Genomic DNA, 16,134 nt, shown 5'->3' on the forward strand with positions numbered 1-16,134 from the left:
AAAAGTTAGTTTTGAGGCCAGAATCCGGGAAGTGGAGGAGGTACTCCGTAAGGGTAGATAGAGCGCTTGTAGTAGGCTCGAGTGCTCTTGGCTGCATACTAGAGAGAAAATCTCTTCCACTTTAAGCACTAACATTTGCAGATATTTGGGTGGAGTTGAACACCTGAGTGGTGAGATGTAAGTATGCTGTTTGCCCATGGCTGAGGATGGAAGGCTGTGCCCCGAGTAGTATCGAGAAGAGCTCCTATGAACTCTAAGGTCTGAATTAGTTTGAAATTTGATTTGGGGTAATCGACCACAAATCCAAGGAGTTTTAGGAGCAGTATGGTGGAGTGAATGGAGGTGCTTACCAATTTTCAGGAGGTTGCCTTGATTAAACAGTCATAGGGGAAGAAATGTATGCTCCATTTGTGAAGTGTTGCAGCTTCTATCAGACACTTTGTGAAGACTCGAGGAGCTGAGGCCAAGCCAAATGGTAAGACCTTGTATTGATAGTGCAAAGTTCCACAACAAAAATGGAGGAACTTTCTGTGTGCATGAAGATTAGGTATGTGTGTGTATGCCTCTAAGATCTAGAGAGCAAAGCCAATTGTCAAGTTGTATCATCGGAAGCAGTGATCCCAGGGATACCATGTGAAATTTTTCTTTGGGTAGAAATTTGTTTAAGTCTTATAGATCGAGAATTGGATGTACTCCCCCCATCCCTTCTCCACTACTGCCAACTCCAGACTTCGTGCCTTCTGTCTCGCTGCACCCTACGCCTGGAAAAACATCCTGAGCCCCTACGTCTTGCCCCATCCTTGGCTACCTTTAAATCTAGACTGAAAGCCCACCTCTTTAACATTGCTTTTGACTTGTAACCACTCGCCTCCACCTACTCTCCTCTCCTCCTTCCTGTACACATTAATTGATTTGATTACTTTATTTTTTGTCTATTAGATTGTAAGCTCTTTGAGCAGGGACTGTCTTTCTTCTATGTTTGTGCAGCGCTGCGTACGCCTTGTAGCACTATATAAATGCTAAATAGTAGTAGTAGTATGAGAAAATATCTGGAATAGACCTGTATCCCTGTCCAGCGGTGGAATTGTTTTTATTGCATTCTGCCGGAAGAAGGCCGAGAACTATTCTTGAAGTAGTTTTATTTGGAGGGAGTTGAAACGAGACTCTTGGTGGATGGTCAGGAGGTCATTGCCAATGCACAGTGTGTAGCCATTCCGAATGGTGTATAACACCCAATGGTTGGAGGTTATGAGATGCCACCTCTGTTGGAAGAGGGTAAGTCTCCCTCCAACAGGCAGGTCGGTTGGCACGGACAACTGTACTGTGCCAATGCTCTCTAGGAGGGAGTCAAAAATTAGGTTGTTGATTAGACTGAGATGGTATCTGGGTTTTCTGACTCTGTTGCTGACTTGGATGAGATGCGCTGGGTATAGTCTTTTGAAGTGGAGGAGTGTAACGATGCTTAGACATGAAGTAATTCGAGTGCCTATATCCTACTGAAAATCTTCTGGAAGAAGAAGTAGCAGAAGTTTGTGGCTTAGTGTCTTAAATAGTATCTGTATGTTTTTTTAATTAGGTCAGCCACCTCCTTGACCTTGTCTCCTTATGATTATACCTTTTGCAACATAGTGTAAGTTACATTGAGCCTGCAAATAGGTGGGAAAATGTGGGGTACAAATGCAGCAAACAAACAAACAAACAAACAAATAAATAAATAAGCAAGCAAGCAAGCTTTCTCCCTGACAAGGGACATGTGCTAGACAGTCCTGGACAGCAGATTTCAGGTTGGAGACCCTAAGCCAGGAGAGGCATCGCATTGCCACTGCTAATGTGGAAATACACGAAGAGACATCAAAGGCAGTCAGTTTTCTGTGAAGTTTATGGAATTCCTCCGCTTTTTCGGGTTGAAGGAATTCTGCAAAACATAGTACTCTGTATTAAAGGTTTTAAATAAATTGTGGAATAAAGTCTGATTGGTTAGCACTGAAGCCTGAAAAGTTTTTCCTGACAAAAGAGTAATGTTCTAGCTTCTCTTCCTGAAGGAGCAGAAGCATGACTACTACTACTACTATTTAGCATTTGTATAGCGCTACAAGGCGTTCGCAGCGCTGCACAAACATAGAAGAAAGATAGTCCCTGCTCAAAGAGCTTACAATCTAATAGACAAAAAATAAAGTAAGCAAATCAAATCAATTCATGTGTACAGGAAGGAGGAGAGGAGGGTAGGTGGAGGCAAGTGGTTACAAGTGGTTATGAGTCAATAAATTATTAATTAATAAATTATTATTACTACATTATAAAAACCTAAACTGCCCAGGGGCTATTCCCAATCAACCCCAAGCTCCCCACAAAAGGCCCCAACCATTGCCTTCCGACTCCAGCAAAAAGAAACAGCAGGAAACAACCCCAAAAAATGTGAAGAAAAAACTGCCGCTCCAAAAAATCTTGTACTGCGAGTGTGCTTTGAAGCGGATTCCACAACTAGTGAATGGAGGGGTAGTTGTGTTTTTCTCAAATCCAGTATCCTATACATTGTATCAATTTTCTTTGGGGCTACCTGAACTGTAAGTGGATTCTCCCAGTTTTTGAGTAGTGTATTCTTTATTACTACTCTAGGAAGAGAATTCTAGAAATTCAAAAAGTTCTAAATGAAGTTCTTCATCTGCTTCTAATTTAAAAGGTACGGCCTGAGCCATCTCTATGGCAAAAGCAGGAAAACAAACACTCTCTAGAGGAGATCTACATCTCTCAGGTGGCATAGAGATAGAATACCATAGGCCTCCTCAGCTGAGATGTCCTGTGAGTCCTGATCCGTCTCAAAGGAGAAGTCTGAATCAGACTCTTCAAATACTGTTCACGGGAAATACAAGGAAGAGTGATGACTAGTGTCAGCTCTGCATTGAGGTGTGTCGAGGCAAATGAGTCTCTGAAGTTGGAGAAAACGTATCTGGAGATGTCAATGCAGTGGCGTAGGAAGGGGGGGAGCGGGAGGGGCGTCCCGCCCTGGGTGCACGCGCTCGGGGGGGGGGGGGGGGGGGGGGGGGGTGCCGGCCCCGCTGGTTCCCTGCTCTATCTGCCCCGGAACAGGTTACTTCCTGTTCCGGGGCAGAGAGAGCAGGGAACCAGCGGGGCCGACGCAGCTCTGAGTGACGTGCACTCGGGGCGGATCGGCCACTCCCGCAGGTAAGAATGCGGTCCGGGGGGGGGGGGGGGTGCGCCGCAGCGGGGGGGGGGGGGGGGGGTTGCGCCGTGCTGCACCCGGGGGGGTGGGGGGGGGGTGCGCAGCGGCAACCCACCCCGGGTGCTATTAGCCCTCGCTACGGCACTGTGTCAATGCATATGTCAGTCGGCTTCATGCTGCACCAGACTGTCAATGCCGAGCCGGCGTGCGTGACCTCTCCTGTGAATGTCTCTTCGATGGATCAATGGGCTGAACTGAGGCTGGCGCAAGCTCCTTGTAAGCCTGTATAGCTTGTGAACGCAGTAGCCCTGAAAGCTCATCTGAGCATAGCCTGGATTTCCTCATGAAGAGTAGGCGTTAATACTGACTGAAAAAACGGTGTGGACACAGCCTGAGATACAGCCTGGGCAGGCATAGGAGATCTCAAAGACCTCACAGGCTCTCAAAGAGAGATGAGCTAGAGAGAAGGAGAGTGATCACGGTGGTATGGACGCTTCCCATGCATCAATGTGGTTGAAGCAGGGAGGTATGAGCAGAGTTCCTGGAGGGATATCAATGGTGATGCTTCTTAGTCTTTTATGGTGCAGGTCCCTAGATGCATACAGCACTGATGGCAAGGATGTAGAGTCCTTACGCGTACACAGTACCGAGTTCGATGTCAGACCTTTTCTCAATATTGTGTTGGTGCATCTGATGTCGATGTAGGTTCCGCATTCAAAACAAAATCCTTGCCAAGCTAGATGCAGATGCCAATGTTGATGCAGAACTAAAAATTCTTCTTGCTGTACCCTGTGGGCTTTAAGGGCGCTTGCATGTGCACGCAGAGATTACACTGTACGTACCGGTGCTCTGGACTTAAGTATTGAACACACCAATTATGGGGGTCTGTGCCTGAAATCGAGTAGGCTTCTTAAAGTCACTCAGAATTCTCGTTAAATGGTCCAGGAGCTCAAGTAGTCGCATACCCAAAAATAGTCGATGCTTTCCGGGTAAGAGAAGGGCTCAGAGGACCGACAAGGCCAAAAATTGAAAAATGAAAATAATTTTTTTAAATGTATAAATTAATACTGAAAAAGGAAGAATATGACCAACAAAGTCCCAAAAAAGGGAAGGCACCAAAAAGGCAAAAGATTTACACAATGAGAAATCAAAAAGTCAGTTTCTCTGCTCTGCGGACTGCTGGTCCCAGGTCAAGAGTCGGACAGGAAGGCGCCTGCGGATGCGAGGTGAGGGCACTGCCTCAAACATTTAAAAGTGACAGTACACTTGGCAGTGTCTGCACTGGGCTCCCTGGATGTCACCCCCACATGTGAGATTATGCTGCCTGTATGTCCTTGGAGAATATGACATACCTTTTATTGCTACTGTATATAAGCAGAGTCTTCCAATACATCTTACATATCAATCATACCATACACACATCTAAAACACTAACATGGTGACTTTATGTTATATACTAGTAGATATATATAGCATGCATTCTAACATCTGCAAGAAAAAGAAATGACTACTCAGCATCAGACTGACTTTATGGTGCTCAAGGGTCAGGCTGAGAACCACTTGCCTAAATTACAACAGAGGCAGTAAGTTGAGGAAACGCCTACCACTAATGTCTTTTTCCACCCACGTGAATGTGATTCCTCCCTCTTTACTGCTCTCACTAAATCGAAGCAAAAATGTTCCAGGTGGCTTTGTGCTGAGGATTGCTCTCTCCCGCTCCTTGCTGATGAAACCCAGGATATACCTAGTTACAAGAGCCAATAAAAAATTAAGTGTCAGGGTGTGAGATCACCTTTTAAGAGAAACACAGTCAATCAGTGCATCATGTATGGATGTGGCAGAGTATCTCCAAGCTCACACTTTCTGCATTTGCAAAGCTCAAGAGACATGAGAGAGATCTGTGCTATGCTTAGAAACTTCCTGCCAGATGGACTTTGGTCCTGGGGAACTGAGTTCGATTCCCACTTCAGGCACAGGCAGCTCCTTGTGACTCTGGGCAAGTCACTTAACCCTCCATTGCCCCATGTAAGCCACATTGAGCCTGCCATGAGTGGGAAAGCGCAGGGTACAAATGTAACAAAAATAAAATAGATACTATTGTAGATTCTACTTGGAATATTGCTACTATTGGAGATTCTACATGGAATGTTGCTAGTGGAATAGCTCAAATAGTAGCAACAGTGGAGGAGTGGCCTAGTGATTAGGGTGGTGGACTTTGGTCCTGAGGAACTGAGTTTGATTCCCACTTCAGGTACAGGCAGCTCCTTGTGACTCTGGGCAAGTCACTTAGCCCTCCATTGCCCCATGTAAGCCGCATTGAGCCTGCCATGAGTGGGAAAGCGCAGGGTACAAATGTAACAAAAATAAAATAAATAATGGAGAAACAGGGCTAGAAGACTAATCCAGCAATTTCTACACTTGTCCAACTGACCCCCGTCAGTTAGTTTATAGGATATTTAAAAATGAATATGTATGAAATAAACATGCAAATTTATGTGAATTTACTGTGGATCTCCTTAAAACCTGACAGGCAGTGGGATCAACCATTGCTGCATCTACACATCTGTAAGAGTTAGTGCTACAGCTGTTAAGAAAGATGAGAAAAAGTGAAGGTAACAAGATGTTTGAAGAGCCAGTCGTACAAATGCACAATATAATCCTGACAGCACCAATAAAGCTTCATTTTTTAGAGTTTTCTAGAAAATTCTTAACAGATTTCTCTGAACAAGCAAGTAGCTCATGCAGCATATCTCAGTTCTGTAATTAAGCTGATTAGCTGAACTCCAAACGGGGAGGGGAGGTTTATGAAACTGCTATAGATAAATCATTTTGCTTTCTCTGAAGACAAATTTTTCACTTAAATCACAAACGGGACTCTCTAACCAAGAGTTGTGTTTACGAAAACCCAGAAACAAGGCAGAACACATTTTTTGGTATGTTAGAATCTTCACTGCTTTTAAAGCAGTAGAACAACTCTGAAGCACAAAATTGGGCCCTGAAGTTGGGTTCTAACCCTCAAAAAGTGCCTGAAAAAGGGACTGTACAACCCTGCTAATGCATCAGGGGTCAGTACCTAAACTATGGTGGTTATTTTACAACCTCTATTCCTGTTTTGGATGTCTGAAAACTGGCATTTAGAAGTCCATATTGCACGGACGTCCAAATACTGATTTCTTAAAGCCGGGATATGTTATCTAAAACAGTTGTATGTCCATATAGCAAAGGGGTCTAGTCTGGGTGAGTTTTGGGCAAGTCCAGGGAAGGGCCACAAGATGAACCTTCAAATGCAGAAGGGGAAGGGATGGCCATATGTAGATCTTTCACTTGGCATGTCCAGGTTATAGAAAGGTGCTCCTATTTAGCAGTTCTCCACTGGAGGGAATAAGGGTAGTCACACTAGGTATTTTTCTGTCCTTGGAGGGCTCACAATTTAAAAAACAGCTACAGTGGGATTTGAACCTGAAACCTCTGATCTCTGTTCTAGTTCTCAGCTGGCTACTCTAACCATTAAGCTACTCCTCCACATGGAGGTCTATGGCCATTTTATAATACGACAGTAAAATACACTAATAAGGAGTCATTTCAATAAAAACTCATCCCAATCAACACAATCATTACATTTGGATTAGTTTACACATAAAACAATTATAGAATACCTTTATGATAACCTGCATTCCATAATGCATTTGTTGGATATTTACAGAAAATAAGTGACTGTATTCTTATTTAACATTGAACATTGGGGTCCGTGTTGGGTTATTTATCTTAACTTTATGAATTTGTTATTAGTGTGCAAAGTAATAAAGTATAAATAAGTTTGTATTGCGTAAATATTGCAGTGCTCAGCCTCATGTGAATGTGTGTATTTGTATTGAGCACATTTTGTCATATTAGCATGGTAATTAAAAGGTATCATATAATTGTTTTGTATGTAAACTAATCCAAATTTGATGATTTTATAATATGACGAATAAACTATCAATATATGGCAATCAACTCACTCAGATCTTATAACAAAACTGATATTCCATATTAAGACCTGAAATACAAACGATGCCTTTTGAAGGTAAACACACTTTTGCTCAAATTCTTAAAGAGCCTCAGTCGCAACACGCAGCAGCATTATCACCTTAATCTACCGCGTTTACTTGCTCGCTTCGACTTAAAACAATCAGGCTTATTTTCGAAACAGAAGGGCGCCCATCTTCAGACACAAATCGGGAGATGAATGTCCCAGGGTCGCCCAAATCGGCATAATCGAAAGCCGATTTTGGGCGTCCTCATCTGCTTTCCATCACGGGGATGACCAAAGTTCACGGGGGCATGTCGGCACCGTAGCGAAGGCGGGACTGGGGCGTGATTAAGAGATGGGCTTCCTCGGCAGATAATGGAAAAAAGAAGGGCGTCCCTGGCGAGCACTTGGTCGACTTTACTTGGACCATTTTTTCTTGCAACCAAGCCGTGAAAAGGTGCCCGAATTTTTTTTGCCAGCCTCTAATGTCATACCCAGCTCCATGACAGCAGTATGCAGGTCCCCTGGAGCAGTTTTAGTGGGTGCAGTGCACTTCAGGCAGGCGGACCCAGGCCCATCCCCCCCTACCTGTTACACTTGTGGTGGTAAATGTGAGCCCTCCAAAACCCACTGTACCCACATGTAGGTGCCCCCCTTAGTGCTATGGTAGTGGTGTACATTTGTGGGTAGTAGGTTTTGGGGGGCTCAGCACCCAACGTAAGGGAGCTATGCACCTGGGAGCAATTTGTGAAGTCCACTGCAGTGCCCCCTAGGGTGCCCAGCTGGTGTCCTGGCATGTGAGGGGGGCCAGTGCACTACGATTTCTGGCTCCTCCCATGACCAAAGGGCTTGGATTTGGTCGTTTTTGAGATGGGCGTCCTCGGGTACCATTATGGCTGAAAACTGGGGATGACCATCTCTAAGGTCGACTATCTCAACATTTAGGTCAACCATCTCTAAGGTCAACCTAAATGTTGAGATTTGGGCGTTCTCGACCATATTATCGAAATGAAAGATGGACGCCCATCTTGTTTCGATAATACAGGTTTCCCTGCCCCTTCGCAGGGCCGTCCTGCGAGGACACCCTCATGAAAACTTGGGCGCCCCGTTCGATTATGCCCCTCCGCGTGTATCTTATTTTATACTTGTCTTTATGATTAATTTTAGAATAAACTGTATACTCAACTAGATTGCTCTTGTTTCTTTAAGCTATCGGCTGGGGTACTTTACCCAATATGGCACATGTTTTGCTAAAACCCTTATCAAGGATGCCCCCTTTCAATACACCCAACTCATCTTGCCAACTATATTATAGCTGAAGTTCCATGACAAGATAAAAATGAAGTTCACTGTGAAAAAAGAACTGAAACACACTGTGTGGATGCAGAAGCACTGAACTACTGTGCATGAATAGATGGATTTCCTAGTCTCCTAAAAAAACATGTCTATATTGGTGTCATCAGAATGATATCATGTGGCATTATGAGGAAAATCCTTTAACAGGGCACCTAGGATAAGCAGTCAACTATTTCAAGTCTATTCTATAAAGAAACCATTTATGAATGTTCCTACCGCCTAAAACTAGGTTGTTCCTTATGGAAGTATCTCCATGTGTCTGAACTGCCTATCTTCAGAAATAGGCAGAAAGCTTAACTATCAACTATCATTGTAAATCACACTTTAAAACTGGTATAAAAACACCTGACATTATAAGTAAGCTTTGCATTCAGCAAGTTAAGACTTACCCTTCATTCCACAGTGCTAGAATGTATTTCTTCACAAGATCAATCACGTTATCTAACCAGACCCAGAAGGAAAACCCTTTGCCAGCCATATTCTCCTGGTAAAACACAGAGTTAAAACAAGCATGTTTAAGAAGTGCCATGCTGTTTATTTTATAGCTGTTTTGATGTGAAGTGCTCTAAGCTTGGTTTCTAACAGGATGGAAATCAAGCATACAGAACTCTGCCTCAAAACAGCTGTAAAAAGGACTTTTGCATTTCCAAGAAACCATGGGGAAAAAAACTTGCTCTATGCAACAGGTACAACCCCAACCACCTTACCGGGCAGACTGAATGAGCCATGTTGGCCTTTATTTGCCATCATCATCTACTAACTATGCTATCCCTGATCGACTGAGCCCAGCTCCTGTCTCTGATACTGGTCAGTCCAGGTCACTTGGAAGTACTTGGCAGATCCCATTGAAAAAGTTCATTCCATGCCATTTACTACCAGAAGTACAAGGTGAGAAAGCCAAGTCTACCTGGATAATTTATTAATCTACTCTTCAGAAAATTGTACAAACCTTTGTTAACCTTGACCAAATTCTTTGGCAACAAAATCCACAGCTTAACTGTGTATTGACTTTAAAAAACATATTTTCGTCTAAATCTCCTACCTGCTAACTTCATGGCATGTCCTCTAGTTCCTGCACTGTGTCACATCATAAACAACCATTCCCTATTAACCTCTGCCTCCCCATTTTTGATTTTATAAAAATATCATTATCCGTTCTCAGCCAATGGACCTAACCTGGTTAGCCTTCCTTTATAAGTTTATTTCAGCACTTTTGATATACCACTAATAGGCCTATATATATAGGCATCAAGCAGTTTACAAGCATTAAAATTTTAGCAAAAAAAATAAAAAGTGGGGGCGAGCTGACCAAGTAAGCTTAAGGTAAAGAGATGGGGGGGGGGGGGGGGGGGGGGGGGGGAAAAGATGTTTTTAGTGCATTTTTTGAAAGCAGAGATTGGTCAGTTGATTCCTGATGTGAAGGGGTAGGTCACTCCAAAGTTTGGGACCAAGATACCGGAACGTAGAGTCGCAGGAAATATTGAGACGGAGAAGGGAGGGTGGGGACAGCCAGATTATCAGCAGACCAGAGGCAGCAGAGAAGAGTGTAAGGAATAGGAGTTTGTTCTGATAAGAGGGTGCACGGGAAACAGAGCTTGTAGACCAGAAGAATTTTGAATTTTATGTAAGCAATGACAGGGAGCCAGTGTTTGGTGCGAAGAAACGGTGGTCAAATCGGTGAGCGTTGTGTAAGAGTTTCACAGCAGCTGACTGAACAAGTTGCATGCACTTGAGGGAATACAAAGGGATACCAGCATAGAGAGAATTACAGTAGCCAAGATATGACATAAAAGTGGACCTAAGATGACGGCCAGAAGAAAGGGATGTACAGAGTGAATGTAGTGGAGCACAAAAAACAAAGAATGGAGAATAGAGACAATCTGAGGTTTGAATATAAGATGGGAATCAAAGGTAACACCAAGAATTTTAATACAGTCCTTGAAAGGAAGTGGATGCCCACTGAGGGAGGGCGCAGGATACAGAAGGTTAGTCTTAAGCCAAGAGGACAAATGTGAAAGGCAGTTGTTGAGGCGAAGAATGGACAAGGTACTTTGCAAAAGATTTAAATGTCACCTACATAGCAGAATGGCGTGCAGGAGTGATCTTGAATGACAGTGAGAAGGGGTGCAGGAAAGATGTTAAGGAGTGTTGGTGCCAGAATAGAGCCTTGGGGTACCCCAGAGAGAAGGGGAAGAGAGGAAGTCGATGACTGGAGAGGTAGCTAGAGAACCATGTCTGAATAGTGCCCAACAGAACGAAGGTTGTGGTGTAGTGAATGATCAACAAGATCAAAAGCAGAAGAGATCAAGAGAGACCAGAATGACAGAATGCTGATCGAGAGAAGTGCAAATAAAGTCATACAAGGCCAATAACAGTGTCTCTGCCATAGTTAGGGTGGAAGCCTGATTAATATGGATGGAGGGTATTACTATGTTCAATGTATTGCACTAATTGCTGATGTACACATTTTTCCAAGGCTTTGGAAAGGAATAGCAGGTTGGAGATAGACTGGAAGCTGCAAACTAGATGCAAGGGACAGATCAAGGTGAGGTTTCTTTTGAGGAGACGACGAATGAGGGCGTGCTTCTAGGACGAACGGACAACACCACGGTTAAAGAGGAAGAGAGAAGAGGAAGAAGATGTGTGATATGTATATAAGGGAAGGGAAATGGAACTTGGTATACCGCCTTTCTGAGGTTTTTGCAACTACATTCAAAGCGGTTTACATACATTCAGGTACTTATTTTTGTACCAGGGACAATGGAGGGTTAAGTGATTTGCCCAGAGTCACAAGGAGCTGCAGTGGGAATCGAACTCAGTTCCCCAGGATCAAAGTCCACTGCACTAACCACTAGGCTACTCCTCCACTAGAAATGTGGGCCAGGGAGCAACTGAGGAGGAAGAATTGAGGGAGACCAAGATTTTGGACAGAGAAGTGGGGAGATTAAAGGACAACCAAATGAAGGAGGGATAAGGGAAAAGTGGAAACGAGAGAGGGAGAAAAGGAGTGGAGTAGAAGGTACTGGTGGAGAGGAAGGGGGCACATATTGGAGGTTAAGGCGCAGAGAAGCGATTTTAGCCTGCCATGAATGCAGCAATTGTGTCAAAGGGAAGAATAGTGGTTTCATAGTCGAGGTGGACAGTGGATGCTGGGGTGACGGAGTCCAATGACTGGTCAAAGAGTGAAACCTCGTGGTCAAAAGGCAAGGAGGGTGAGAGGGTAAAGATGTGTAACTGAAGCAGAAATTAGGAGGACAGAAGCATATTGAGAGTGCGAAAAGGGGAGGGGAGCAAAGAGAGGGGAGGCGAAAGGTAAGTCAGCGGTGGTCTGCCCAAGGGACGGGAAAGGAACAGAGGGAGTCAGGAAGGAGGCTGTGGGGAAAAAGTAAAGATAAAGTCCAGCGCGCTACCAGCTTTATAAGTAGGAATGAAGACATGCTGAGTGAGGCCAAGGTTGGAACCCAAGGATAAAAAGGATGAGCAGACATCAGAGGGAGGGAGATTAAAGCCATTGAGGAGAAGTGGAACATTCAGAGTTAAAAGCAGAAAGCTCATCAGTGGAGGAGGTAGAGGGAGGAGGGCAATGAAACATGATGGCAATGAAAAAATAAGATGAGTACATGGAGAGGTGAAAAATAAGGACTTTAGATATTAAGAGTGGCTTGGCGGTGCAGGGAGTCCACTGAAGGGAGGAACAAAAGAAGTAGGCTACCCCACCACCTCGCCTGGAAGGGCACAGTACATGCAGAGATAAATATTCTAAAGGGCAAGTATCTAGCAATGCTGCTGTCTTGCCAGGACAAAGCTAAGTTTCAGTGACACAGAAGAGGTCTAGAGTATGAAGGGTGACAAGATCAACAAAAAGAGGAGACATGCCTGAGGGAGTGAATGTTTAAGACCAACCTTTAAAGGTGGTTGGGAAGGGGGACGAATGGAAACCAGGAAGCGGAAGGAGGGCACAGGTGCAGAGGGGGAGGAAGACAAGGACGAAGCAAAGTGGGGATGGCGGAGGAAGGTCAGGGAGGGAAAAGCCATATGCATGGAGGGTATAAATGCAGAAGATGAGATAGAGTAAAGCTAATAGGGGCAGGGAGAGGAAGGCAAGAGACTCCTAAGGAGGCACCCCAAGGCACGAACAAGGAGCACGCCCTACTCCTTGGTTGTGCTCCTTTGATGCACACCAGTGGTGCACATGCCTTGCACCAGTATCATTAGACACAGGTGGCTGATATCACCTTAGTGCGATGCAGTGAAAGAGTAGGGAAGGCAAGCAGTGTGCAACAAAATAAAAAAATACTGTAGTTGCTCTTCTCTGCACATTTTCTCGTTCTCTTGTACCTTTTCTGAGATGGGGGCGACCTGAACTGCATAATTTTACCCACAGCAGAGAGACATTCCTGGGGGCAGACTGGTGCAGGGTGTGGAAACATGCATGTTAGAATGTTTAAAATACATGCATTTTTACTTGGAAGTGCCACCTACATAAACAGAAGTGTAGATGTGTACTAGGACTTAACCAGGACCTTTTCATTAAGCAGTTTTCAAGATGAGAGTACATAAGTATTATTCAAAAAACTGGTGGAAAATCAGTGGATAAAATATGTCCCCAGTCTACTTGAAAACTGGTTTTTAACAGTTTATTAATACCAATTTCATCAGTACCCTCTAGGCCTATAGCACGTCAACAGCAGCTGCTTACTTTGCAAAATTTGGCCCATGTGATCTGGCATCCAGAATAGTTGACACCTGGTCCTAGAGAGATAGAAGAAAAAGTGCATCAATTTAACTGAGATAACAATGACTATTACCTATAGGTATTGCCAGTCTTAACCAGTCTCTGCTCTTTCAGCCTTAACAGGGAACAGCATTTGAGAATATGAGACACTACAGGCCTCACTTTCAGTAAGTCTTGAACCAACCCTTTCCTTCAGGTTTTGACAGCAGTCTCAACCAAGACTCAGCATAAGCTATGGCTATGTTTCCAAACACACCGTCTGGAATCCAGACTCTAGTTAACAGCTACTAACCTGCCTACTGTCACTTAAGTATGAGCCCTGACCTGTCTCGTCTTTCTCAGGGTATTGAGGGACGCAGTTAGATGTACCTTTAAGCCACCTGCTGCTTAATTTTCTGAGTTAGAAAGTGCACACACATGAGGTACACAATGGCGCAGTTCCTCTTTCTCCATTTTATGAATCAGTCCCTGTATGGGCTGTGTGGTAACTGGTGGTGTTATGTGGAGTATATGTTTATGGCTATGGGGAGAGTGTAGGGGAGGTAAGGGTGTGAACTGTGGGTTCAGATAACTTTATTGGTTTGACAATAATACATTAAGGGAGTAATTTTATAAGAGTCTTGAACACTTAGAAAACAGTATTTTATGCATTCAAGTGGGCCCCTTTAAAATTGCCAAGGGGTATACATGTGTATAAAAAAAGATGTGCATGTGTACATACACTATACCAACTTTTATGCGACACGCTCAGGCACCCCCAGAGATGGCAAACAGAGTGGGGACATGAGTCGGTGACACAACTGTTTGGCGAGGCTAAGTTGGGCGAGTGAACACCTATGTCAGTAAAGGAACAGTAAGGACACTTTTGTTCATAACAGAGAAGGATCCGTCCACCGTCTCTGCTAAAGCTGCACCCCTGTAATACCTCTGTTACAGATGGTATTATGCACACTAACTTCAACCATGTTCCCCCTGTATTATCCCTAGCTTAACTATTCGCTTACCTAACACATGTGGTACAATCAACATTGCCCCCAATACCCTCCCCCCTCCCCCCCACCATCCTCCCGCCTGCTCCATATATACCCTTGGTCCCCTAATACTATCCCCCTTCTCCCCCTCTACCCGTCCCCCTCCCTGGAATGTGTCCCAGGCCCCTCTAAAGTGTCTTAATCATTTGTTGAAGTCTTGTCCATCCCCTTTTACGTCTAAGCTCTCCCTCCCTCCTATATACTGTTAAACGCTCCATATGCCACAAATGTCTCACTTTAAACCTTCCAATCCCCTATATTTGGGGGATCCACTGTTTTCTAACAGCACGCAATAAGACATTTAGCAGCTGCTAGTCCCCACCGCATCAGTTTACTCTCCTCCCATAGCTCTCGCTCATTATACATTCCCAGTAAACACTCCTGAGGACCACACACCAGAGAAACTGCCATTGTTTGGGCCAGCGCTTTCATCACTGCCTGCCAGAACAATACCACTCATCCCCTTTTAACCCCACCTCCCAGCTCCCGTCCTAGAAACCACCCACTCCTCCCCCGCTCTCCTTTCCCTATAATCTTTTTAATGGGTAGCCCTAGCTCCCCTCCTACCCCCCCTCCTCTCCCTCCCAGCAAATCCCGTACTAGGTCAGCTCACCACCGAACATCAAAATGTAACTTTGTTCATGAAAGTTCGTCAAACTTATCACTGCTCCCTCTCGCTTAGGTCATCAGGAGGCACTTCTATCAGCCGTCTTCCCTCTGCTGGTCGCCACCTGCCATGCCGAGTCTGTTCTTGGCTCCACCACCGCCGGTGGCTGTTGCTCATGGTCTGGAACTCTCTCACATCCCAACCGTCTCAGCGCCGCCCACACGTCCGCAGGTGTCTTCACCTTTCGTGACTTCCCTGTCACCGTGAGCCATATTTCAAAGGGGAAAAGCCATCTATATCTAATCCCCTTAGCTCTCATGAAGCCTGTCACTTCTCCCATTGCTCTTCATTTTTGCAGCATGGTTCTTGCCAAATCCTGACATACTCCAATCATAATCTCTCCACTGTATCACCTTCTGTTGTCTTGCCTTTGCCAATATCACTTCTTTGGTACGGAAATCCAGAAAACAGGCTATGATGTCTCTCGGTGAGGAATCCCATTGGGCGCCTGCACTTCGATGTACTCGTTACAAGCTGATGTCTCGGTGCACACTTTCACCCTCCGGGCTTAAGATATATTGGCACAGTTCTTTGATCACCACCTCACAATTACTAAAAATGACCAGCTCAGGGATTCCTTTGAATCGTAAATTGTTGCGGCAAAATCTGTTTTCCAGGTCCTCCAACTGGTCTTTTAACTGTTGGATTTCTGTTGCCGCAACATGTCTCTGCCTTTTTTTTCTGCACCTCAGCCTGGACTATTTCCATCTTCTCCTCTACTTCATCCACACGGGACCCCAGGTTTCTGATCTCCGACCGGATCTCTCTGAGCGTGCTTTGAATATCTTTTCGGACCTCCTCCAGTTCTGACCTCCTCCAGGGCTGGCTCTTTGAACCAGCCCACCACATCTGCTTTAGTAATTTCTTCATTACTCTCCCCTGCTTCTCTGAGGGATTCTTCCTCTGACTCTGAGGGAATCGCGACCATCTTCTCCACATTCTGCCTTGTTCCTGCCGCCTCCTGTTTCGCCTTTCCTGACTGTTCCGCCGCATACCGGAATTTTTCCAAGCTCTTTTTTGGTGGCATCCTGTATATCTCCTTTTATTAGCCTTGTTTGCTCAAAAGTCTCTTGGGGCTGGTTGGTTGTGGCCCTTGTATTTCCCTCCCCTTTGGGGTTGTGCCTCCCCCAAAATTTCCCTTAGTGAGAGACT

The 16,134-nt window shown here is 44.8% G+C and overlaps 1 protein-coding gene across 1 annotated transcript in view; it reads right to left on the reverse strand.

Annotated features, from left to right (window-relative positions):
• STAT3 (signal transducer and activator of transcription 3) overlaps positions 1–16,134 on the reverse strand; it is a 159,868-nt gene that overhangs the window by 18,763 nt on the left and 124,971 nt on the right. The window contains 3 exon segments of the mRNA XM_030221968.1: positions 4,786–4,925; positions 8,939–9,033; positions 13,249–13,301. Of these exon segments, the coding sequence (XP_030077828.1) occupies positions 4,786–4,925; positions 8,939–9,033; positions 13,249–13,301 (288 nt within the window).

This window comes from Microcaecilia unicolor, chromosome 12, assembly GCF_901765095.1.
Source record: "Microcaecilia unicolor chromosome 12, aMicUni1.1, whole genome shotgun sequence".
Lineage (NCBI taxonomy): Eukaryota > Metazoa > Chordata > Amphibia > Gymnophiona > Siphonopidae > Microcaecilia > Microcaecilia unicolor.